Genomic DNA, 25,120 nt, shown 5'->3' on the forward strand with positions numbered 1-25,120 from the left:
TTCTTTTCCTCTAAACAATTTGGGGAATATGCAAGTCCAGGGGTCATGAGCTTGACACGTAGGAATGTAGAAGCGGCGTCGTTTCAATGAAGAACACGTCACACTGTATGCTGTCAACAGCGGTCGACCAATCAAAAGAAGCGATCGAGCCAGCAGTGCAAAATGAACCATTACCGTAGGTTGAAATGGGAGATCAATGACAATGGCAACGGGCTCTGTTTCTGGTGCTCCCTTCGCTTAATCTTAAGCGCCGAAATCCCAACAAGAGACGGAGAAGAAAGAGAGAGTTAGATCAAGAAGAGTCAAACATAGCTAGGGTTCCAACTCCTTGAGAATTCAAATAAAACACTCTTCTTTCTTTCTTATCCCGTCTCGTATCAGGTTGGGATTTTCTTAATTTTCTATTATATTCACAAAACCTAAATTTAATCTCATTTCTTTTTCGATTTTGGATTTTAGATTGGACTTCGGAAGAAGGGATTGTATTGAAGCTCGAATTGAGGTGAAGATAGGGAGTTAAGTGATCAAATTCCCCCATTTTTTTAATCCTGTGAGGTTACTTGTGGTGAGTTTTTGGGGCATTATTGAATCTTAATTGATATCTTGAATTGGGTTTCCTTCAAAATCCAATCTTGTTCTTTGTTTGTTTATGGAGTTTTAAGGTTTTCTTCCGGCTTTTGCCGGTGAACATTGCGTTGAAGTTCTTCGCAAACGCTTTAATCCGGCACCTTTGATCCTCTTCGAAGAGCTGGAATTTGATCGGCATTATATTCAATTAAGGGAAACTTTCAATTGCAATGGCCACTCCGCCACAAGCTTCCCCTGGATACTCTAGAACAATTACTCCTCAGATGGATTCTCTTTCGTCTAAACCTGATCAAAGTGCAATGTCTCCTGCTCCTCCCACAATCTCCTCTGGGGCACCTAGGTTTCCTCCGCCAATTTCACAACAAGATCAGATCCCTTCCCCTTCAATAAAATTATCCACTATGCTATCTCCAGCAAATGGAGTCAATACTGGAAGCTCTGTTCCCCATATGAGTACTCCCCCTGGTCCCCCTGTATTTGCATCACCAGTCCGGCCTGCTGCTGTGCCTTTCCGAACCTCTCCTGCAACTCCTCAGCCAGTTGCTTTCTCATCAGCTTCGTCTTTGCCCACATCTTCTCCTCCCTATTTTTCAAATGGGTCGGTTGAGCTGCAACAGCAACTTCCCAGTGCTATAGAGGAACCTGTGCCTGATGGAAAGTCACCATGTGTTTTATTCTCGGCTCATAAGGTATCTTTCTTTCCTTGTCGGATGAGATGTAAAGCTAATATATTTTTATTGGTCTTATGGCGAGTTTTTTTATGTTTTTTCTATCAAAGTCTTGAATATCTTTTTCAGAATTTTATGATTATGTACATATTATCAAATTTTACATCCTATTGATCTTTGCAGTTATATGCACTATTTCTATCCAAAATTTATTTATCCTTATTTTGTGGACCAGGTGTTGAAACACAAGAAACAAGCAAACGTACCTAGCTTAGGTTTTGGAGTACTGGTTTCTCCTGGGAGGGACACTTCACCTGGTCCCCAAGTGATACAACGTGATCCTCATCGATGCCTTGATTGTGGAGCTTATTCGAATTTATACTCCAACATACTAATTGGCTCAGGCCAATGGCAGTGTGTAATTTGCGGGAATCTAAATGGAAGCGAAGGTGAATACATAGCATTGAGCAAGGAAGAGCTTCGTAATTTTCCTGAGTTATCATCACCTTTGGTTGATTTCATTCAAACAGGGAATAAGAGGCCAAGTTTTGTTCTGGTTACTGATTTAAGAACTTCTGCACCAGTTTTTCTTGTCATAGATGAATGTTTAGATGAGCAACACCTTCAGTATTTACAGAGCTCCTTGCATGCATTCGTTGATTCACTGCCACCAACAACTAGAATTGGAATCATTTTGTATGGTCGTGCAATATCAGTCTATGACTTCTCAGAGGAATCCATTGCATCTGCCGAGGTGATTCCAGGTGGAGCTTCACCAACTCAGGAGGCTTTGAAAGCATTGATTTATGGGACAGGTATATACTTGTCCCCAATGCATGCTTCAAAAGAGGTGGCACACCTGATATTCTCCTCTTTGAGGCCTTACAAGTTGAATGTTCCAGAAGCATCAAGAGATAGGTGCTTAGGTACTGCAGTTGAGGTTGCTCTAGCTATTATTCAAGGTCCATCTGCAGATTTTTCACGAGGTGTAGTTAAAAGGCCAGGTGTTAACAGCAGAATCATTGTGTGTGCTGGTGGACCAAATACATATGGCCCTGGATCTGTCCCTCATTCTTATACTCACCCTAATTATCCTCATAAGGAAAAGACTGCAATAAAATGGATGGAGCATCTTGGTCGTGAGGCTCATCAACAGAACACAGTCGTAGACATTCTCTGTGCTGGAACTTGCCCTGTAAGGGTTCCTGTGCTGCAGCCTCTTGCAAAAGCTTCAGGAGGTGCTTTTGTTCTCCATGATGATTTTGGTGAAGCCTTTGGTATGAACTTACAAAGGGCATCAGCCAGGGCTGCTGGTTCCCATGGTTTGTTGGAGATTCGCTGTTCTGATGATATTCTTGTTACTCAGGTTGTTGGTCCTGGTGAAGAGGCACATATAGAAAACCATGAAACCTTTAAGAATGATCTTTCTCTCTGTATTCAAATGCTGAGTGTCGAAGAAACACAATGCTTCTCCATATCAATGGAGAATAGACATGACATCAAGAGTGATTTCGTTTTTTTCCAGTTTGCCATTCAGTACTCAAATGTTTATCAAGCTGATATAACTAGAGTGATTACTATCAGGTTGCCAACTGTTGATAGTGTTCCAGAATATCTTCAAAGTGTTGAAGATGAGGTGGCTGCCGTCCTAATTGCCAAGAGGACTCTCTTGGGAGCAAAAAGTCATTCTGATGCAATTGATATGCGTACAACAATAGATGAAAGAGTTAAAGACATTGCTTTAAAATTTGGCTCTCAAGTGCCGAAGTCAAAGCTTTGTCGGTTCCCAAAGGAAATCTCTCTACTACCAGAGTTTCTATTCCATCTTAGGAGGGGTCCATTGTTGGGAAATATAGTTGGTCATGAGGATGAGAGATCTGTACTGCGGAATTTGTTTTTGAATGCATCCTTTGATCTTTCACTTCGCATGGTTGCCCCTCGCTGTCTGATGCATCGGGAAGGAGGCACTTTTGAAGAATTGCCAGCTTATGATCTTGTCATGCAGTCTGATACAGCAGTTGTTCTAGACCATGGTACAGATGTCTTCATTTGGTTGGTATGTAAATTAAACCATCTTTTAGTTTTGGCTTGTATATCTGCTATAGTTGCTTCTGTGTTGTTCATCTTTGACCATAGAGCCTGGCATTCATGTTTGTGCTATGTGGTTCAATTCTCACGTTGTGATTGAATAGGAGACCCAAAAATTTACGTAGTCTGGGTGTTCCTATGCCACTCATGAACAACCATCGTGCCTGGTTATTATTCAGAATTGTATTTCTTTCTGTTAATATTAGGCCACGGTAGAAAAGTGATGATGGCCTGATGTAGGGGGAACATGGTTGGAAAGGCTTGGAAGTGAGAAGCTATGCATGATTTGCTAAATGCACAAAGTGAATATGATCGTAGTTACGTCATCCATCTAACATGTTTTTTATCATATTCACTTTTTTAAGTTATATGTATACATACCCTGTGATATATGACCCTGGATGAATTCATTTCCCTTTTCACTCTTCTACTTGTATGTGTTAGCATGGTATGTTTTGAGGGAGAGATTGATGGATTGCTATGCTTGAATTGTATTTAGAAACTATATTTATTTATTTCCGTGACAATATTGAACATCTTCCTGCCAACTGCTGGGTCAGGGTGCTGAACTTGCAGCAGATGAAGGAAGAAGTGCTGCAGCTTTGGCAGCTTGTAAAACATTGGCAGAAGAGCTTACAGAGTTACGATTTCCAGCTCCTCGCATCCTTGCATTCAAGGTTCTTTTTCTTTTAAATTGCCCCAACCTTCTATTAACTGTGCATTGTCACGGTTTTTTTTTTTTAGCTATCAGAAAGAAAAGAACCTAATGATGTGGTTTGTCGCAGGAGGGAAGCTCTCAGGCTCGATATTTCGTTTCTCGGCTGATACCAGCACACAAGGATCCTCCTTACGAGCAGGTAAGAGGAAAATGGGAAAGCCTTTTCGCTTTTGGTCATAATAGGCCTATATCTATGTCTGTATTTTATTGAAAATGGGTATTTAGAAAAAAATTAACAATGGCGTGATACGTATGCAGGAGGCAAGATTTCCACAGCTTCGAACCTTGACAACAGAACAGCGGACAAAACTGAAAAGCAGTTTTATTCATTTTGATGATCCTAGCTTCTGTGAATGGATTCGGAGTTTGAAAGTGGTGCCACCAGAACCAATCTAGGAGATGTTTTACCTTTTTTCGCCAAAAGGGGGAGTCCCAGAGAGTTGCATCCAACCATCATTTATTGGGATTTCTACTTCTTTTTGTTCTTCTCCTTGTGAGGGGATTGTAAATGTAACTCATTCATGTTTTCTTTTTTCGTTTCTTTTTATTAATTATTATTATTATTTTCTTTTCTTGCTCTCTCTTTGATAAAAATATCACCCTCATTTAAGCTTCAAATAAACAGCTATACTTAATAGAAACTACAAAGTTTTTAACATTTTTCACTTTCTTTGCTTAAAATGCTTTAGTAGAGAGCAATAGTTTCACTTTACTGCTACCCTCCTGTTTTGGCTTTGTGTCCTATTCCCCAATTTAATTTAAAAAAAAATATTTTTTCATATATGTAGAAAATCATATTTTTATATTTATGTTTAAAAATATATCCGAATACAATTGCTTAGGTTTTGTGTTGTAATTTTTCAAACAAAAAACAGATCTCAATCATGTGAGGCTTTTCTGCTGGTTTCTCATAGATATCAATTTCTACATTTTAAATCCCTTTCATTACCATAGGGACCATAACAACATAGAATTAAAAAATAATAATAATAAACAGCTCTTTCATTCCATTCTGACTGCAAAAAAAAAAAAAACTGGCAAGTCATATTGAACTTGAAGCAGAGCCCTTTAATTGGGTTCGTCACCATCAAGAATTTCCTCCATGATTTGATTGATAGCACTTCCTCGAGCCTATAGTTTAAAAGACAAATATTTCAGCACATAGTCAAAAACACCCTAGGTTAAAAAACAATCAGCAAATTCGAGATCCTAACCTTTACTCCAATTGCAACAGCTGTTTTTAGCTTTACAAGCTCACCCAATCTTAAGGACCCCTTTTTATCATCTTTAACAATGATCAACGGTACCTTTCTTGATTTAGCCAACGTTGGCAGGTGCTTCGTCAGCCACTTTGGGTTGCAATCAGCAGCTAACAGTATAGCCTACAAACGCAACAAACATACACCAAGTCTCGAGCTACTTAACAGCAAACGTACAAGCAATAAAAAACTAACCCTAGCTGCTTGTTAAAACATGGGTAAAACCAGGATAGCTAACCTGAAATCTAACAAAAGGTGATTGGGCAGTGCTCCCGTCGTCAATAATGGCTGCCATCCGTTCAAGTACACGTGTTACGTCATTAACACCGATTGCAAATTGTTGCTAAAATGCCACAAATATTATAATCAGACAATAATAAAACCACAAGGTTAGTCGAAAAAAATGAGTACAGCATTGGCTAAGACATCAAACCTTAAGCCACACTTTTTCAGGCAAGGAGTTTCCAGCCAGCGCTCTGGCTGACTCTATCCCTCTGTTCATTGAAATAACATAATAAAATTTAACTACGTAAAACAACAAGTAGTTGAATTGAAAAAAAAAGGGTATTTGTTAATCGAAGCTAATTGTTTCGAATTATTTACCTTCGGATTGATTCAAGCACGTGAATGAGCCGTTCTCCTTCATAGCAACTTTCAGGACCCGAAGAAAAATAAAAAAGTAAGAAATCAAAAGACAGTTTTTATAAAATCTAATGAAATTAAAAGAGACATACTCTTGCTGTTGAGGAAGGGCGCCATCCTGAATGTTGTTTTTGGCCGCCTTGTTTCTAGGCGGCATGTTTCTTGTTTGCAGAGTTCGCTCGCTACTTCTTCGATGAAAAGTTCATAAGAAATCTATTTAGAAAAGTTCATTGAACTTTATGGGGTATTATGGTCCTAAAATTGGCCCATTTATATAGTTGTCAAGTTAATAGGCCCATGGCTAGTTCCAATCTTGCATGGCTATAACATTTTAAAAAAAAAATTCATTCCTTCTAAAAAAAAAAACTAAACCAAATCCAATGATCCAAAAAAGGAAAAGTTTAGGCTTATTATCCAAAGAGATGGAAAAAAATAGAGGTAAGCAATGATATTAGCAAAGTGTGACCGGTTTAAATATACTACAATCTATTCTTTCAAATTTTAAAATTTAATCTTTATATTTTAATTTAAAGGACATTAAATATTTATATTTTTTTATTTAAAAATTTTGGTCTCTCCGTTTAATTCCATCATTAAAGTTAACCATGTCAAAAGTAAAATAATTTTTTAACGCTCAATAATTATATTTTCATCAATTTGGTCCTTTTACTTTAAAATTACATAAAATTCTTAAAATATTATTTTCATACTTTAAATAAAATTAATAAAAATTAAAAAATATATAATTTTTATAAAATTTTAAAAATGGTTTTAAAAAATATAAATAAAAATTTCAAATCTCAATGTTATCTAAATCAGACTGAACCAACTAGTTCGATGGGGAACCTGTTGGGTATCGGTCCAATGAGAGGTAAAAAAATTAGTTGATTTGCGAATCGATACAGATTGGTTGAATCAAGTGAAAAATCAGTTGAACCGATTTTGAATTGGTCTAACAAATTGGTTCTAAACAACCAGCCCAATCATTTCAAAACAAATAAATTATTAAAAATTATAAAGATAGATCCAATTGCCAATTCAACTATGCTTCAGTCCGGTTCAACTAGTCTATATCGATTAATAGGTCTATCGAATTTTAAAACTTTTAAACTTTTTTAGCCCTCTACATTTATAGTTTTTTTGACAATTTGGTCCATACTCTTTAAAAGTATGCAAATTTTTTAGGTAAACTACCTAACTAGTAACTCAACTTTTTAGGTGCTTTCATTTTGGTCACTCAAATAAAAAAATTTCAAATTGGTCGCTACCGCTACAATAATTTATTGTTTTGGTCACCTATCCATTTTCTCATTAACGAAGCCTGATTTGACATGACACATAATGTGCATATAATTAGTCGTTGTAGGCTGATATTTTCCATGTAAGTATATAAATATTTTAAATCCATTCTCTTCTTTTCTTTTCACCATAATGTAAAAGCTCTAATCCAAAAATTATCTTTTTTCATAAACTTTCTAGTATGTTTTCTCTTAACGAATTTCCTGATAGATGCAATAATTGTAAGCTTGCAAGACAGGTTTGTTCTTTGGGAGTGTTCTCAATGAGATTATTGTTTGAAAGATCCATGGTGGTAATTAGTTAAAGAATGTGGTATATTCATGGAGTCTCCCTTTCATACTAGCAATTCGCTCCTTAAAAACTCCCATTAACGAAGTAATCAATAATTGCATTTGTGTCATCTGGTTTGGCAACCATTGCAGTTAAATTTTGGAAACATTTTGGTATTTCCCGACAAATTGTTCACGCCAAGGTCCAAGATTTGCAGTGAACTAGGCTCTCAAAGCTCACAATTTTGGGTAAGGGCTTTTACGTTACCAAAAAATAGGAGAAGAAAATAGATTTAAAATATTTACATAATTACATGGAAATGTCAGCCAGCAAGGACAGACATCACGTGTCATGCCATATCAACTTCCGTTAGTGAGAAAGTAAACGAGTGACTAAAATGATAAATTATTTGATCAAATTGAAATATTTTTTTATTTGGGTGATCAAAATTAAAGCACCCAAAATATTAAGTGATCAACTAAATAGTTTACTTAATTTTAAAAAAATTAAATTATAATATATTTAAAATATATATATTTTTTAAAAAAATTATAAATTATAAAAAATATATATGAAAACTCTTTAAAATTCAAAAACAAAAAATAAAAAGATTTTTTAAAATATAAAAAATTAAAATTTAATGTTATTTAAATAAGATTAAAAATTAAGTGTGCATCGTATGATGAGAATTCAGATTAAAAAATCGGAGTTTGGCTTTTGATATATTTTTTTCTGGATAATACTAAAACTGAGGGGTTGAAACATTGGAGTGCCTTCAAAGTCTTAACCCATTAAAGTAGAAGCCCAAATCACCTTAGTTATCATAAACATCGGATGAAAGGGTATTTTATCAATCAGACGATATCATTTCACTACTAATCAAATTCATTAATTTATTAAATAAAAACACTTAATTAAAACATAAATAAGTGCTTGTCCATAATTTTACTATACATGTGTATCTCTTCGTAAAAAACTTTAAATTTAATTATTATGTAGAAAGATTTTCTACAACACAAGAAATTCATTCTTACAGTTATGCTTAGGATAATATATTCTCTAGGGAAAGTATAGTGCATCTTTAGATTAGAAAAGGCGGTCATTATCTAACAACCAACAATAAGTATACTGTTGTTGATCAAAAGAGCAGCAAGAAATCCCTTAATATCTCGGAGGTGCAACTGTATTTGCCTGTACATCAGATCTTGTTCCAAATATTTTACTGTTTTGATCAAATTGAACATCGGATGGCGCCTGGAAGTGGAACTACCTGTTTTTATGATCATACAAGAGATGGACCCTTCTCTCTAACCGGCTGATTACCTAGCAAACGCTTATGCAATAAAAAGTGAAAATATCACGAGCCTGAGAAGACCCAAATTTTTAATCACCCTGGCTAGTTAGCCGAAAAAGTGGTGCAAGACTGTGGAAGCTGGGGTGATCCGGGAAGAGTAGCTACCCCATTGGAGGAATTGTTATTGCCACCGTTGTTTCTTTTTGGTGCTCCAATAATTTTTGAAATAGCTGCGGCTAAGGCTCTGCTGAAATTTGGATCAGAAGCAATGGCTGCTGTAACAGTTTCAACCATAGAAACAGGACGTTGCCATAACTGCATTGCCGATACTGCAGATAACTTGGGAGGAGCCAACATGGAGTGCCCTAAAATCTGTGGGTAACCGTGCACAGGTAGTGGAAATGTAGCTGCGGAAGGCAGCGGCCATAAGAAGGGAACGGCATTTGGGCCCTGAGTCAAGTCAAGGGTTACGATAGGGAACGGTGCCGCTGAGGGGGCCATTGTGGATGCATAGGGTAAGGAAGGAAAGTAGCCAAAACTTGGTAGGCTAAGGCCATCCTTGCTTGTTGTTGAACCTGATAGCAACATTGCTGCAGCGGCTGACGTAGTGTTAGCCAGAGCAGTGGCTGCTGGTGGTAGAGGATGATTGTGATTCCCTTCATATGTGGTTATGAGAATGCTTTTATCCTCCGCACATCTTTGCACCTGCTTACGTACTGGGCAGCCAACAGCCATGGTGCAACGGTAGTAGGCTCGTGGGCAAGGATTACCCTTGGCCAGCTTTTGACCATATTTCCTCCATTGACATCCATCGCTAATCTGAAAATTTTCATCCATCATTTTCCGCAAATTTGTGTTAAACGTTGCAAATAGAAATTGTACAGAAGCACTTTAGTATATATACTTACCAAGGGAGCTTCTGATCTGGCTCTAATCGACACTCTGGCTTTCCTAAAAGGTACTTCAGAGACTTGCTCTTCCTTGTTAGAATGATCCAGCTTTAGACATTTTGTCGGTCTCCAGCTTTGAGACGTTTTATCGGAACCATCTTCAACAGAAGCGTGCTTTCCTGGAATTTGATGTTCACCTTCCTTCGATACAACTTCCATATTTTTCCCCGGGGATGCTGACAAATCTTGTGTTCTATCGTTAGATGCCGAAGGTTCATTGACATCTAATGCAGCCGATGGTCGTGGGTCCATGAACTGTGGGACTGACATTATGGGACTTGACGTGCCATTTACTGCATCCTTCTGTTTGAAAATAAAACTCTTTCATTAGCCAATAGCCACACACACACACATATAAGCTTGATATATTCATCCATGAGAGTTGAAAAACAATGCTAGTCTTATTAAACAATCTCCATCGCGCATCTAAATATCAAAATCAAACGACACTGTTTTATATTTAGGGTATACACCATGTACTGATTTAACCTAAGAACGATGGGGGTTTGAAGAAAGGAAAACAAACTCTTTTATCTTTTTATTTAGAATCGTCTAAAGAGTGCATACGATGGGTTGGAAAATAAGCCTAAATAGGTGGTTGAGCTGACGCCGCCTATTTTGTTTAGTTGCTAGTCTTTTTACTCTAGCCCTTCATTTACAAGGGCAATAGGTGTGGCACTTGGTGAAACGTATCTATAGATTGGGGGATTGAATTGTTCATTAATTTAATGACAATTTTACCTTGAAAGATATAGGAAGTTTTCCAAAACAACAAGGTCTAAATGTAAATGTAAAAATTTTCGAGAAAAGATGATACCGGATCAAGGGAGCGCACTCTCCCATTCATGTGAAGCACGTTAACCAAGTTTACTTATTTAATTTACACATAAAAGGGACATATTTGATGAATTGTCAACACCATAGAAATAAATATTAACAAGCTTTAATGTTTAGTTGTTCTTAAGAGGATAAAATGATTTTGATTCTTCTATATCTGATTGAATACTGAATTACATAGCAAACTGATGATATATACTAGAAAATATCTGGTGTTTTGAATTCAACTTAAATATTTCACCTTTTCTGTTTTATTTCCAAGCGCCAGTTTTTGCACCGCCATGAATAGTTGACCTTGCAGCTCTTTGTAGCTTTTGGTAATCTGACCCAACGTGCATCTCAGTCTCCTATTCTCTTCATTTAACCTTTCTAACGCAATCTTAACATGACTGATCTGAAAACCCCAATTCACCATTCAACAAATTGAAACTCATAGACCAAAGAAAATTTTAAAAATATGGTAGAACGTTTTTCGAGTAAGAAATAAGAACAACTTACTTCAGCTTTGGGTTTCTCTTCATTGGCTATCCTTGAAACTCCAGAGCTTGAACTGAGAAGATTTAATCCAATCTAAAACGCCATATATATTTAGTCAATGAAAGTAAACTCAAAATTTCCATAATAACTCCAACTAGTACTACTATGAATTTAAATTAATAAATATAAACAGAATTTTTTTTAAATAAATCATATTATAGTGATAATAATGATAATCCAAAAACCTTACGTTTACATCGGAATCTAACAAAGAAGATAAAGGACTATTATTATTATTATCAATCTTTCTCCCTTGATGACAATCATGTGATTGATTATGATTAGGAAAGAAATCCATTTCCTTGATGAGAGGCTTAACATGATCGCCGGAATCATCTAGGGCACCATCAGGTTCACCAGAATCCTGGGTGGGACAATCACCAGAGTGCAAGAACCTCAGTTCTCGACGGAGCTGCTTCTCCATGACTAAAGGAGAAACTAGAACAAAGAGAAATAAGAGAGCGGTAGTTATGTAGCTTTTTCAAGCTTTCAACAAGAAAGGAGCATTTTCACCATACTTTTATAATAAAATATGGTAATACTACTGTTAAAAAAAGAAACGACTTAACCTTAGAGAGGTGGTCCAAAATTTTATATATAAAAAAAGGAGTATTAATGTGATCTCTAAGGACCTATCATCGACTTATCGTCCAGTCTCATCCGTTGGAATGAAAGCTTACCCTTTTTTCCCCGCGGGAGATATGTCGTGACAATTGATTGCAAATTGGAGACGTGGCAAATTTTGGGTGAGGTGGAACAAAGCAAGGAGTGAAACGGTAGGGGTTGAGACGGGAAGAACGGATAGGGTATGGGCGATCCGTTTGGGGACGTCGTCTTGAGGTCAACGTAATTGACGGCTCGGGTCCATCAGATGGTGGTCAGGGATTTTAAAAAAAAGTTTGGTCCAGGCCCGCTTACGGGAGAATACCTAATCTCACTGACTTAAACCATGTCATCACGTCATTTTTTAGATTAATTAGTTCACATTCACGCCATCATATGCTTCTCTGCCTGTACTTATATTGTTACCGGTGAATTGAGTATTAATGCAATTAGAAATTTATTAAATTATTTCTATTATAAAATAAATTATATTATTATATATGTGTTTTTTTTAATGTAAAATCAATATAAAAAAACATAATATTTGGACTTCCGAGGCAAAGAATTTTAAATCTTCAATTTCATCCTTTCAATAAAAATTCATTTGATTTTTATATAAATTTTAATAAATTTATTTATTACAAAAATTTTCACCCATTATGCTGCAAAATTTTTACTCGTTTGTTTTGCTTATTTACTAAAATAAAATACCATAATGGGTTTTAATATATTGGAATAAAATTTAAAGTTATGCATTAACTTTGATTTAATGTGTAATTTGATACATGAACTTTCATTTAGTGTAAATATACTCATGAAACTTTGACTGTGGTTCAAATGTATACATGAAACTTTAATTTTGATTCAATCATACACATTTAAAGAAATAAAGACATCAATATATTTTTATATTAGATAAATATAACTATTTGCATATACAATATATAAACTTAAAATGTTACTATATCAATAATTGTGTTAATAATTTGTGAAAATTGAATTAAATTAAAATCTCATGTATAAAATTACAATTAGATAAAATTTCATGTATAATTTCAAGATTTAACCCTAATATATATAAAAAAATTATATTTTTTAAGAAATAAATTAATTATGTTATAGGTTTGCCTTTTTTCACAAACGTCAAGTTTTATTAAAATCTAGATCTCAATATGGTACATTTTTCTTTTCACCATTAAATAAGAAGATAAATGCGATCGAACTCATGTCCTCACACTTTGACAATAATGTCTCTACTAACTAATAAAATTCCCCTATTATAAAGTAAAATGAACGGGAAAAGTGAGCTGATATTTTGGAGAGGAAAGGAAATCATGAAGGGGAAACACCACAACAAATGAAAGAATTGGATGAAATATTGAAATATCTATATAATCCTTTTAAATTCAATGATCATAATTTGGTTTTATTAGTTTTAAATACAAAAAATAAAAAATAAAAACAAAAAGCATTATAGGTTACCTTGGTTTGATCATTGTTATTAAAAAAGATATCTCATAATGAAATAGAGATTTAGAGAAAAGAACACTTATGAATACCCACTCAAATTTGAAAAAAAAAAGTATTCATAAACTCATTTTACATCTATTTAAAAAGAGAATTATACCTTTGCTATTAGTTGCTTACGTAATTTTTTTGTTTTATTTATTTATTCATTTTTAATTATAAAATAATAAAAATCAATCATATATTAGAGTATTATATAATTGAATATATTTAACGTATTTGATAAACAAATATATTTAATTTTATTAAAATAATATTTTAATTTTTTTCTAATAGAGTTGGTACCAATTAATTGGAGGATTTATTATAGTTAAGATATAAAAATTTCAAATAAGCACGCTCGTCATGCAATTAGGTAGTAGAAATTGGCGGTGTCGTGTCAAAGGGTTAGTCGCACCTATTAACTAGTAGATGCTTCCTAGTCTGCTAGCCCTCATTGAATACTTACTTAACATTTTTATTGAACTTAGTAGAGTCCAAATGGGAGATTGGGCGGCACAAATTTTGACTCTCTTGAAGAGATTTTGTCACATACGATGTAGCTTGGAAGAAAATGCAAATATTTTCATTTTTAAACAAGTTAATATTATGATGGTTAAACATGTATAGGTACATCATATCTAGTTGGAGTATTTGGGGTGTAAGTGAAACATTAGTACTCGCAAGTTACTCGAATTTGATTGGAAAAAATATATATGAACTTGATTCAGTAATTATCGAGCCTAGGCAACTCGAGTTATTTTTCGAACCAAATTTAAACTTAATAATACCCGACTTGAATGGCTTACAAGCCTTATCGAGTTTTTCATATTTTTATATTATTAAATTATATTATTAACCTTAAGCTTAATTATCGAGCTCGAGTGTTAAAATTGATAAACAAGCTTAACCAAGATCGAACTCAAGTAGCCAAGCTCGAGCTTAAAAATAGATGTTTGATTCGAGCTCAAGTCAAGTATCGAACTCCAAATCTTGAATTAAACTCAAGCTAGAGCTCGACAGTATTTGTGTTTGGCTCAGCTCGATTGCACCCTTAATTGTCTTCTCCCTTGCTAAAATTATTTTTCATAAAATCTTTTTAATAGAAAATGAATTCTGGATGTTTGATGTTATTTCAAATTTAAGAGAGAGGATATAAATAGAGAGTGTTACGTACATAAGAATTAGATAATGTTGCCCTTGGACTCCACCATGTCAATCTTCCAAGCAATTTGTGTACACGGTACCACAAATTTTAAATTGACTTTGGCTAACAATGCTAGTGATTTTCTTTAAATGAAATTTAATATGGTTCATTGACTAAATATATATTAATCTGAAATTATACGGATGACAAAATTGACAATTGACATTATCCTGTAATTTTTACAGCTGTTTTTGAAATGGATGGTTTTATTCATTAGAAATAAATGTGTTTCAATTTCACAAGTCATTTAAAAAATTCATAAAATTACATATATATTTCTTCGAAAATTCAGACAAGATGTTTGGCAAAAGCAAAAGATAATTGAAACTTGGCAAGAAGTAGTCAAACTTTTGCCACAAAAACTTGCAACATATGTTATAAAATGGGCAAGGAGATTCTAAATTAAGCTTTAAGGTGGAGACTCCTTTGGGATCTAGTTTTGATGCTAGTATGGAAGACACTAGGGGCGGGGACGGAGGCGGAAGAGCAACCAAAACTGTAAGATTAAGGGAAGATGATCCTCTTGATATAAGTGATATGATGGGTGATAACTCAATCGATTCATGTATATCTTTCAAAGATAAGCTTATGACTTTCTTTAGTGTCTTGAATTAATAGAAGATGATGTTATCATCGACAATATTGTTGATGGTATATCAACAATAAGGTTTTTTCATAGTATTTACAATTGATCGGATAAATTTATGAATTTCTTTAGTGTCGTGAATTAATCAGAGTTACTTTTTACTAAATCAATCCTTTTAGCCATTTCAAATTATTTGTAGATGATGAAATTTTTTGACTAATTATAAAATCCCGCATATCAAGTCAAAATTATTGTGGGTCAAGTCAAAAGTATCATATGTAAAATTGATGACTTTATATACTATATCATAATTATTTTTCTAATTAATTTAAATTAACTAAGAGATTAATTATTAAAAATTATATTATCACTAATTAAGTGATTATTTTATCACCTAATAATCATTTAATATTATCACTCCGAATGAAGAGTTTACATTTCATTGAAATTCCTCTGCTATTCGAGTAACTGACATTATAAAAGAGATCACCACTAAGTCATCCTACACATTTCACAAATTCAAAAATCCAAAAGTTTTCTGAAGAAAGTGAAGAACTTGAAAATTTTTTGAAGAATGTCGCATCGATTATAAAGAAAACTTGCCTTCCGGTCCAATTCAATCAAGTCGAGGAAGTCAAAAGTTGTTTCTAAATAAAGTCATCTTTCAATTCAATTAACTAGAGAAGGAAGATCCAAACTTGTTTTAAGAGCAAGTCAACACGAAACTTAAAGCGGCCCGCATCTATCCAAGATCAAATTTAGATGACTCTTAAATCAAAGCTTAACTGGAGAGAAAAATTAAAAAGGTTTTTTTTATATTCAAGAAATCTAGAGGTGTAACCACTACAGGAAAATAGGGCTTTAGCGGCGTTTTATCAAAAACGCCGCAAAAATTATAAAACACGGAGCAATAGCGGCGTTTTTGGTAAAACGCCGCTAAAAACAGAAAAAACGCCGCTAAAAACAGAGCATTAGCGGCGCTTTTGGTAAAACGCCGTTAAAAACCAGAGCATTAGCGGCGCCTTCGATAAAACGCCGCTAAAAGTCATATAATCCCTAAAGCCCTAAACCCTAAAAAAATAATAAACACTAATCTATAACCCCTAAAACACTAAACCTCTAAATCCTAAAGACCCTTAAACACTAAACTATAACCCCTAAAACCCTAAACTCCAAAAAACATCATATGGATGTTGATGTGTATATACATAGATATTAATGTAAAAGCTTATGTTCATAATAAATTATGGAATTAAAACTGAATGGGGTTTGAAACGATATCACATACAATTAAAGAATTTCAATTTGAAAGAGTGTAGCTTAAAACTGAATGGGGTTTGAAAGGGAAGAAAAAGGTCTAAACCTTTGAAACATGAACTACAATTGAACAACATTGGTGTGTTGGCATACAAATTAGACGACATGTTTGATGGTATTGGGATGTCACCCAACTGTTGACTGAGTCTTAGCAATTAACATTCAACGCCAATTGTGAATTGTGAATTTATTTAAATTTTCATTTATGAATGTAATTTAATTATGATTTTAGGGTTGTTTTAGCAAAAAGTAATAACAAATATTATTATCTAAACATGAATTATCATCAAATTAACTTTAAAACTCGAATTAAATACTAAAAAATATCAAACTCGGGTACCAAATTATACATTAAACCAAAAGAAAATATAAATTATTATTTTGGTTTTTATCTTTTCAAATAAGTAAAAAGGAAATTAATAGCTTCGACTTCAATACTATATTCAAATCGAGCAAAAGTGACAAAAACAAAGTCAACATTTTTTTTTATAAAATCTAACACTAAAAAACAAAAATTTAAATTAGTATTTTAGGCTTTGTCTACAGAGGAAATTCATATAATCAGCATTACATCATCAAATAAATTTTACTAATTCAATAAATTAGCATTTTAAGTTTTGTCTAAAAAGGAAATTCATATATTCAAACATTTTTTTATTCAATGAAAAACTCAACTAAAAGTAAACAATAGTGGCGTTTTTATATGAAAACGCCGCAAAAAATATTTTCCTTCAAACATCACGCGTTTTATCCCCAAAATTTTCCCCTGTTAAACCCTTGATTTTTCCCCCGTTGGTGCCTCTTATTCTTTCTTCCATTTCAGGTGCCTTAAGAATCGCTCCCTCGCTCCTACCACATCCACTCACTCTCCCCTACTATGATGTTTGTCTCTCTAATTACAGCCATTTAATAAAAATTTTAGTCTTTTTTATAAAAATCCAATTTATAAAAATATTAATAATAAATATTTTATAAAATCATTTGACTAATAATTTTCACCAGACAAAACAAGGGATTTTAAGCAAAATAAATAAAATGATTTTTTCTAGCGTTTTTTTGAAAAACGCTGCAAAAGATAAGCAATAGTGGCGTTTTTCATAAAAACGCCACAAAAAATCATTTTACTTAGAACAAAACTACGCCGTTTTACTCTACTAAAAACCTATTTTGTTTCTCCTAAACCACAACCCCGAAATCCCTTATTAATTTTATCCCCAAATTTTACCCATTGGAACGTCTAAAATTTCCCCCTAAAATTTCCCCCTAAAATCGGTATCCCCAAAACATATCTAATTTTCCCCCCAAATCGAAATCCCCAAATCAAAATCCTTCCACCATTTCCGTGTCGCCATACTGATCCCTAATCCTCAGCATCTCTCTCACTGCATTTCTTGCTTCTTTAAATCTCCATCTCTAAATCTCCATCCCTTTGATTTTCGCCGAAATCTAGTAAGTCTAAGTTCAAATCTTGTATGGGTAAGCTAATCTTTTTCCTTTTTTGGGTATTTGTGGGAGATTTATCTTCAATACGTTCAAACTTTGACCTTTTTATTTAATCTATTTCTGTTATGGATATTGCATTTTCTCCTCATTTTGTAATCTTTTACCTTTGGTTTTGTTATCTGTTCTCTTCTCAGATAGTTTCATGATTGCAGATTTTAAGAAATTTAAAGGATGCTTTCTGGCCATTTCAACGTGGTACTGCTGATAGTTTATTCTTAAGGCAGCAAATGCTGCTAACTGTATAGATAAATTTAATGGCTTTGAAGATAGGTATTTTATCTATATTTCAATTCAATCTGTATTTAGATGTTATTTTGGTGTTCTAGGTTATGATTTCACATTTATTTCATGCAGTGGGTATCGGCTTGCATCTGCAAAGGCTGCTCAACATAGGCTAGATCGGGATGTCTGGACCAGTGTTCATTTTGGGGATATGAGGCGTGCTTTATCTGGTATGATTAGATGGTGTTGCATGAGTAAATACTTTTTTATTTTAGGTATCACATATCAAGATCATTAAATGTAAAGATAATTGAAACTTATTATTGTGCGTTCCTTCTCTCGTTCTCATTCCTTGCAACAGAAAGGGTTCAGAAAATTATTTGCACTATTTCCAGTTTTAGCATTCGATCTTCAGTTCAAAGCTTTTGGTTTCAGCTATTAAGTTCATTATCCTTTTTCTCCGCTTTTGAATTTCCTTTCTCAAACCTGCTTTAGGTAAAATTTCGTCTTCTTTTTGCTCATGAAGTTGTATGGCTCAATGCATTTCTGATGTAATGTCAAGGTTTATGTACTTCTATTATGATGAAATTGTTACCATATTTCCAGCATGTGAACGCTTTATTCTTCTAAGAACCAATCCGAAGGAAATGAGAGATTATAGCATTCTCCTCTATCATTGTGGATTGTACGAGCAGGCTCTGAAATTTCTCAAATTGTATCAAGACATGAAGGTAAGTTTCATGGTACACCTTAATATGCAACTTCGAACTCTGTTTGAAGAATTGGGACAAACATGTTTAGTGAACTATTTTCAGAGTTCTTCCGCACAAAATCCGTCAACAGATCCAGTTAGCAACCCAGAAGAAGATGCTGTGAAGAAATTGATTGTACGTCTCAATTTCATTGCAATGGAGGAAGGTTGGACCTGGCCATGGTATGTCAGAAATTATCTTGGCAATAACTCTGAGCCATGGTAAGAGCTTCATACATTTTCTTGTGGTGTTTTAAATTTCAACATTACCTTCTCCGAGCTGGATGGTCAACTTAAGAGTGAATTTACAGAAACTGAGTTCACATGTCCCTTAACTGTGCAGTTTAGGATCATAACACGAACCTGCACGTAGCATAAGACGGATTGATCCGTACTTAGGATTCGACCTAGGCATATTGCAAAATGATGAAATAAGGTAATAGATAATTGCATTTGGCCTTGGGTTCTAACATATGGTTAATTTAGTATACGAGTTTTTTAGGCTGCCTTAGTAGTATTATCTTATCCATGTACAGTAACAAAGATTTTGTTTTGGCTTACCTTAAATGGTTGTAAATGATTGTTATTTGGACCTGTTGTGTATTTAACAGTGTATGAAAATAGAAAATATGAATACATCACAAGCTATTAATATCAAACCTATACAGTAACCACTATAAAAAAATTGAATAATAAGGCTGCTGATTTCATGGCAAATATGAGCAGAACAGCTCCCTTGGGTCTGATTGTGTTTGTTGAGCCGTAGAGTCGATTTTTCTCCATTATATTAATTGGAGTTCCTATTTAGACTTTCTAGCTGGATTACTATTTTCTTTTATAATAAAAATATTTTACTTAAAAAGGAAAATTGTTTTATAAGCTGTGGAATTTTTTAACTTCATTAGAGAGTTGACAAACATCTACAAAATTTTGTTTATGGACATGATCACTCATTTATCGTTTTCCAGCTTTGGTCATAGTTGATGAGATTGTCATGTTTGATAGAGCAGAGGTATCAAATTTCCATCTAGATCTTTATTCTTTCACTTTGTTTTTGAATGATATTTTTGAAACAGTTAAAGCTACGTTGGTATGGTTCGAAATCCGTGTTGTTGCTGTAGAATACAAGGCATTATTCAGAGGTAATTCCTTTTAGAGTAGTATTATATTTGTTTGCATGTCCTTATTGTGTGGTTGTCTATGTTTTGTTCAATGCTGCCAACCAGATTTAGTATTGTTAGATATGGCACATAAGAGTATTAGTTTCAAGGTTGTATCTTTGGCTTGGAGAGAAATGATAAGTTTGATGTGCATCCCCTGAACAAGTATGTTGTTCAGGGGAATTAATAGCTGAGTGATATCTTTCATGTGTATTTGGATGTGATTAAATGATTAGAGAAATCATTTTTTATACAGTATCAAAACCCTTGACAACATAACCACTATCATTTTGATGTTTAAATTACATTTTAAGCTATTAATATGCTTAAATTATATTTTGATGTTTTTAAAATTAGCTAATAATTTATGAAACGTGGCAATTTTAAATTAATTTAATTTAATTTAATTTAACTAATAAAAATCAAATTTAATAAAATTAAGTTTTCATTGTTTTACTCACTCTCTTCGCATGATGATCCTTTTTTTTATGCATTTTTTTAACTGTTAGATAATTTTTATTTGTAATTCTTTTACCTGTTTTTACTCATTTTTTTCAAGTATTTGAATTTAATGTGTTATCCAATTTTTTTTGTTATATATGTTTATCTAATATTAATTATCTTATACAAAGTATATAGAAAAGAATAAAAAATTTTATTTTTAAAAAAAATTAAAAAATGAATTTTGAATTTTGAATTTGGATGAAAAATGAGTCGAAATTGAGATTTAAAAACAAAAAAAAAAAGCTTGCCGAAGTTTAGGTTTTGTTATTGAAAAGTAGGTTTGGATGAACTTGAATTTTCTATAGCTAAGTTGTTGGGTGGAGAAAAAAAAGAAATGTATATATTTATAAGTTTTTTTTAGAAAGAAGTTTAAGGAAATAAAAATTATTTTTTTAGTTAAATATTATCATCTATCACAAAATATTAGATAAGTGAATTTTTTTAACAGAATGGGTAATTTGAGTAACATAATGTAGTTTATATGTTACTTTGAGTAATGAAGTTTAGCTTAGGTATCAATTATGACTAAAAAAAATTTCAGTTATTTTTTGTGGTTTAAGCCAAAGGATTTCAATTTTCATTTTAATAAAAAATTTCCAATTTCCAAATTACAAAATAAAAGTAAAATTTTATTAATAAGAGTTAGTGTATTTGCTTTTTGATTGGTCCTATACAGTAAGTTGACTTTCTAACTCTCAGGGTACCAAATTTGGTTGACTAATGGGCTAAATGTTTATCTTCTTTCTATGATTATATGTGCTTGTCAACTACTAGTTTGAGTGAAAAACAAAGACATTTTGTGAGCAAAGTGTCCTTTCCTTCTAAGATGTATTTTAGAGGAGCTATTAAACTTAGTTTGACATAGTGTTTTTAATTGCAAAATTTTGATAAACTTTTTAGTGTTTTGTTTTAGTCTCTGATCTTGTATTTGATGGCATGGCAGAACACATTTATCCAGGATGGGAAGGAGATGGCATCAGTGCTTTATACTTATCGCAGCTGTGTCAAAGCACTTCCTCAGGTATTTTAGCCTTAGTTGATTCTAATTTATACATATTTTTAAGGTAAACAATGTTCTAATATAATCTGCTAGTTTTAGTGTAAAGCAATGTTCTTTTTTATGTGGTGTAGGGGATATGTAGGAATTCACAGTTCGGGATTCAGAAACTTGATGCTGAAACCGGAGCTGCTTCGATCTATTGTGGATTCTGGTTTTGAACATCCTTCCGAAGGCAAAGTTTTAAACTCATGTCTGATGTTAACATTCGTGAATTCCATGAATTAAGTCATTTTGCTTTTCTTGCTTTTAGTGACTTATAATGGTGGGCAGTATACAAGTTTGGTGCTTTATTATTTTGATTCTATATTTATATTTAATCTAATTTTTATTATTTATTTTAATTTTGATTCTATATTTTTATTTTTATTTTAATTTGATAACGAATTTTAATAGAAAATTTTTATATTTAAATCATGGACATTATTCTTCTCAATATTTTGATAATGAATTTTAATTTTTATATATACATATTTTTTTTAAATTTCATGACCTTTAGCGGCGTTTGTTGGAAAAGCGTCGCTAAAGGTCCTGACCTTTAGCGGCGTTTTTTCAAATAAACGCCGCAAAATTTTGAGACGCCGTCTATAGCAGCGTTTTTTGCGGCGCTTGCAAAAACGCCACGAATAGTTTTAGTGGCGCTTAAAAGCGCCGCTAAAGGCCTAAAAAACGCCGCTAAAAGTCAGTTTTGCTGTAGTGAACTTTTTTTTAAAATGTGTACACTATTTTATGCAATCAACACCGGTTCGAACAAGTGTTTGTAATGAGATAAAAATTTTGCAATCAACACCGGTTCCAAGTGCTTGTGAGAAAAAAAAATGTCAGAAACTTTATTTAGGGTTCAACAAGTGAGAAATGGAAGCCTACTCTCATTAGATAGGATAATTGTTGGTAACCCTTGGAGAATGGGGTCCTTGGTATGAGGAAACTAAAGGCACAAAACAAGTCTTTCATGATGAAAATAGGCTTCAATACATTTACTGACAGGGATTCTCTAAGGATTCGAGTACTACGGTCCAATTACAAAGTGCTAGAAGGCTTTCCGCAAAGCATTGAAAGATCAAATTTTTCCTTTGTGTGACATATTCTTTGGGAAAGATTTATTAGAGAGATATAGCTGAAAGTATTTTCTGGTCTATTGATGATGGAAAATCTACACAATTTCGGAAAAGATACTTCATTTTTGGAGCTTGTATAGATATTTCTTAAACGAAAGCATGCCCATGATTACTGTTGTGTGAGGCAGATGATTGATGTTGTAGCTAGATGGAAGTGGGATAAATTTGATATTCGTCTTCCACAAGAGGTGATCTTGAACATTGTGGTATTTACCCCTTGCGAGAGGGAATTGAGCTGGATAAATGCTTATGGAGATGGTCCACCAATGGAAAATTTTCCTTTAATGTAGCTCAAAAATTCTTATGCAAGGATAGTTGGAATCCTAAGGAGGACGCATGGTTTAACATATGGAGGATGCGTGTACCTCAAAGAGTTTGAAATTTTCTTTGGGTTTTGATGCATAATAAATTACTCACCAACACAAAAAGATGCAAGCGTGGCATTAACGATATAGAAGCCTATGAAGTATAAGGTGATATATAATGCAATTAGACATTGTCAAGTGACAAAATTGGTTTGGTTAAAACTAATTCATTTTGATAATGGAGGTAGACTTTTCTCTTTACTCGAGAATATGCTTAATAAAAGTTTCATTTATGATGGGGTTGAATGATTCTTTTGGACTGTGATGTTGGAATTTGTGAAAGGAAAGAAATAGTGAATTTTTAGAACAAGAAGCTTTTTACCTCTATGGATATAATTAACCAATCTTATGTATCGTCTAAGAATGTTAAGGTAGCATGGCAAAAAGAGCAAGCTGAGAAGAGAAAAGTTTTGGAATTTCAAAAGCATCCCACATCATTTTGATAAGTTTCTTGGATTCTGTTTATAAAACATAATAAGGCTTTTAACGGCGAAATGAATCACATAGTCATTGCAATAGTACCAATAAATATCATGCTATTTTTAGCACAATAAAAATTAAGTATTGTATTTTTTTTTATTTCTTGTTTGTTTCTAAAACTATACTTCGGATGAGTTATTTTAAAAATAATATTACGCAAACTATAAAAAGTGATTCTTATAATCGACATTGGTTATTGTAGATAAAACGATGAATGGAGTATCGAATTTCATGATCAAATATTCTATTAGCAATGAACCAGGTTTACATATTTGTTATTACCGTCAGGGGTGAAATTAGAGGGTTGACAAGGGCTCGTCTCCTCTAAAATGAAATTTTTTTTATTTAACCCTTTTAAAATTTTTAAATTTTAAATTAGTAAAGGTAAAATTACACTTTGGCTCCCCTTAAACATATAAAAATTTGATTTAATTTTTTAAAAATTATAAATATATAGGCTATTAAAATAGTGAAAATGCATTTTTATCATCGTAAAAATTATAATTTAATTTCGAACCCCCTAAAACAAAATTTTGATTTCGCCCATGTTTACTGTGACGACTAGTAAACTGGATAATTAAGAAAGATTCGATGAGAATTACTACAAGGATTATGTCTTGTAATAACTGGGGTCTCTTAGTTGCCCTCCTTTCTTTTACCCCCCCCCCAAAAAAAGTCACTGATAACAAATTCAATGAGATTAAATTATTAAGGAATTGAAGTTATGGTAATGGTGCTAAATTTTCTTCTATAAACTAATATTCCATTTTATTAATAATAACTAAATTAATCATAAAAAGATATTAACTAAATTAAAAGGCCATCGATTTAGTGATGGTGGAAAATGTAATACTGCTAATTTGGAGAAAAGAATGCTCAAAGTTGCTGGTAAAATACCAGATTGTGAAGCTATGGTTTCCTATTGGATAGAATTAAAATAGATTGTGGACCATTCACTCACCTAATTATGACATTTCATTCAAAAAGTTCATTAAATATTTCTTCAATGAAAAAGATGGCAAAAAAGAGATATTAAAAACTATACTTGTAGCTATGAATCATAAAAATTAGAGAAGCTAAGACTATCTTCCATCCAATCTATAGATATCATCAACATATTATTATATTTTGATTCTAATATTTTTTTTATTCCATTTTGTACATAGAGAAGGCAACTAAGGCTGAGCCATATTTAAGTATTCTATGTTCTTGCTAAATATGTTTATATCCACTCTTTCTGTAAGAAATTATTTTTGTTTTGATTAGAGATTCATATATTTTGATTTTTCAAATCCTTTTTAGGGTGAATTGGTTGGTGGGAATTTTAATTTTATTAGTAAAAGTGAGATTTTGTTACATGTGCTAGTTTAATTTTTTTAAAAGGGTGATTAAGGTACTTAGTTGGATCTATTTATGGAGGAGTGTCGTCTCATTTTTTGAAGAACCGACATGGAAGAATATTAAGAAACTTCCAATAAAGATCTTGATTAACTTGTCATTAAAAACATGCTCTCTTTTAATTTGATTTCAAGAGAATCATGATATTTTAAATTACACAGAAGAAAATGATTGTCATTCATAATCAGATGAA

At 33.0% G+C, this 25,120-nt stretch overlaps 5 protein-coding genes across 9 annotated transcripts; 3 read left to right on the forward strand and 2 right to left on the reverse strand.

The window, feature by feature from the left end:
* Nucleotides 1-151: 151 nt before the first annotated feature.
* On the forward strand, nt 152-4,634 carry LOC107923623 (protein transport protein SEC23). 3 transcript variants are annotated; one of them, XM_016853809.2, is made up of 7 exons: nt 152-381; nt 460-565; nt 656-1,277; nt 1,492-3,312; nt 3,905-4,021; nt 4,130-4,201; nt 4,321-4,634. In XM_016853809.2, exons 3-7 carry the CDS (start codon nt 798-800, stop codon nt 4,456-4,458), a joined length of 2,628 nt encoding a protein of 875 aa, XP_016709298.1. In that variant the 5' UTR covers nt 152-381; nt 460-565; nt 656-797; the 3' UTR covers nt 4,459-4,634. The 3 variants fall into 3 exon arrangements, with proteins under 3 accessions (XP_016709298.1, XP_016709300.1, XP_016709299.1); XM_016853811.2 differs by having other exon boundaries at nt 663-1,277; XM_016853810.2 differs by having other exon boundaries at nt 152-1,277.
* Nucleotides 4,635-4,940: 306 nt separating this feature from the next.
* Nucleotides 4,941-6,201, reverse strand: LOC107923626 (uncharacterized). The gene is made up of 6 exons (XM_016853814.2): nt 6,056-6,201; nt 5,925-5,972; nt 5,755-5,815; nt 5,560-5,664; nt 5,277-5,444; nt 4,941-5,193 (listed from the first exon to the last, which is right to left on the reverse strand). Exons 1-6 carry the CDS (start codon nt 6,118-6,120, stop codon nt 5,131-5,133), a joined length of 510 nt encoding a protein of 169 aa, XP_016709303.1. The 5' UTR covers nt 6,121-6,201; the 3' UTR covers nt 4,941-5,130.
* Nucleotides 6,202-8,914: 2,713 nt separating this feature from the next.
* Nucleotides 8,915-11,582, reverse strand: LOC107923032 (probable WRKY transcription factor 47). The gene is given in 5 exon segments (NM_001327217.1): nt 8,915-9,645; nt 9,735-10,079; nt 10,855-11,007; nt 11,112-11,183; nt 11,341-11,582. Coding segments are annotated over 5 exon segments (1,521 nt in total). The 5' UTR covers nt 11,575-11,582; the 3' UTR covers nt 8,915-8,928.
* A 3,334-nt stretch (nt 11,583-14,916) lies between these two features.
* LOC107923574 (uncharacterized) lies at nt 14,917-19,086 on the forward strand. Its single transcript, XM_016853758.1, has 5 exons — nt 14,917-15,031; nt 18,007-18,067; nt 18,227-18,324; nt 18,701-18,825; nt 18,910-19,086. The coding sequence occupies exons 1-5, from the start codon at nt 14,917-14,919 to the stop codon at nt 19,069-19,071; spliced, it is 561 nt and encodes a 186-aa protein (XP_016709247.1). The 3' UTR covers nt 19,072-19,086.
* Nucleotides 19,087-19,892: 806 nt separating this feature from the next.
* Nucleotides 19,893-21,910, forward strand: LOC107931529 (spliceosome RNA helicase DDX39B-like). 3 transcript variants are annotated; one of them, XM_041081043.1, is made up of 3 exons: nt 19,893-19,987; nt 21,453-21,530; nt 21,641-21,910. In XM_041081043.1, the coding sequence occupies exons 1-3, from the start codon at nt 19,938-19,940 to the stop codon at nt 21,792-21,794; spliced, it is 282 nt and encodes a 93-aa protein (XP_040936977.1). In that variant the 5' UTR covers nt 19,893-19,937; the 3' UTR covers nt 21,795-21,910. The 3 variants fall into 3 exon arrangements, 2 of the variants coding, with proteins under 2 accessions (XP_040936977.1, XP_016718925.2); XR_005904838.1 differs by lacking the exon at nt 19,893-19,987 and adding an exon at nt 21,253-21,308; XM_016863436.2 differs by lacking the exon at nt 19,893-19,987 and adding an exon at nt 21,259-21,337.
* Nucleotides 21,911-25,120: the final 3,210 nt, after the last annotated feature.

The sequence above is a fragment of the Gossypium hirsutum genome, chromosome A11 (assembly GCF_007990345.1).
Source record: "Gossypium hirsutum isolate 1008001.06 chromosome A11, Gossypium_hirsutum_v2.1, whole genome shotgun sequence".
Classification (NCBI taxonomy): Eukaryota; Viridiplantae; Streptophyta; class Magnoliopsida; order Malvales; family Malvaceae; genus Gossypium; species Gossypium hirsutum.

Bases quoted from the DNA above. Each gene is read 5' to 3' on its own strand.
- LOC107923623 (XM_016853810.2), top strand. From the start codon at position 798: ATGGCCACTCCGCCACAAGCTTCCCCTGGATACTCTAGAACAATTACT. The intron at 4,022-4,129 runs GTTCTTTTTCTT...GGTTTGTCGCAG, and splicing joins CTCGCATCCTTGCATTCAAG to GAGGGAAGCTCTCAGGCTCG. The intron at 4,202-4,320 runs GTAAGAGGAAAA...ATACGTATGCAG, and splicing joins AGGATCCTCCTTACGAGCAG to GAGGCAAGATTTCCACAGCT.
- LOC107923626 (XM_016853814.2), bottom strand. From the start codon at position 6,120: ATGCCGCCTAGAAACAAGGCGGCCAAAAACAACATTCAGGATGGCGCC. The intron at 5,816-5,924 runs GTAAATAATTCG...TTCAATGAACAG, and splicing joins GTGCTTGAATCAATCCGAAG to AGGGATAGAGTCAGCCAGAG. The intron at 5,445-5,559 runs GTTAGCTATCCT...TTGCGTTTGTAG, and splicing joins CACCTTTTGTTAGATTTCAG to GCTATACTGTTAGCTGCTGA.
- LOC107923574 (XM_016853758.1), top strand. From the start codon at position 14,917: ATGGAAGACACTAGGGGCGGGGACGGAGGCGGAAGAGCAACCAAAACT. The intron at 18,068-18,226 runs GTACTGCTGATA...TATTTCATGCAG, and splicing joins TTTCTGGCCATTTCAACGTG to TGGGTATCGGCTTGCATCTG. The intron at 18,826-18,909 runs GTAAGTTTCATG...AACTATTTTCAG, and splicing joins AATTGTATCAAGACATGAAG to AGTTCTTCCGCACAAAATCC.
- LOC107931529 (XM_016863436.2), top strand. From the start codon at position 21,264: ATGTGCTTGTCAACTACTAGTTTGAGTGAAAAACAAAGACATTTTGTG. The intron at 21,338-21,452 runs GTATTTTAGAGG...ATGGCATGGCAG, and splicing joins GTGTCCTTTCCTTCTAAGAT to AACACATTTATCCAGGATGG. The intron at 21,531-21,640 runs GTATTTTAGCCT...TATGTGGTGTAG, and splicing joins GTGTCAAAGCACTTCCTCAG to GGGATATGTAGGAATTCACA.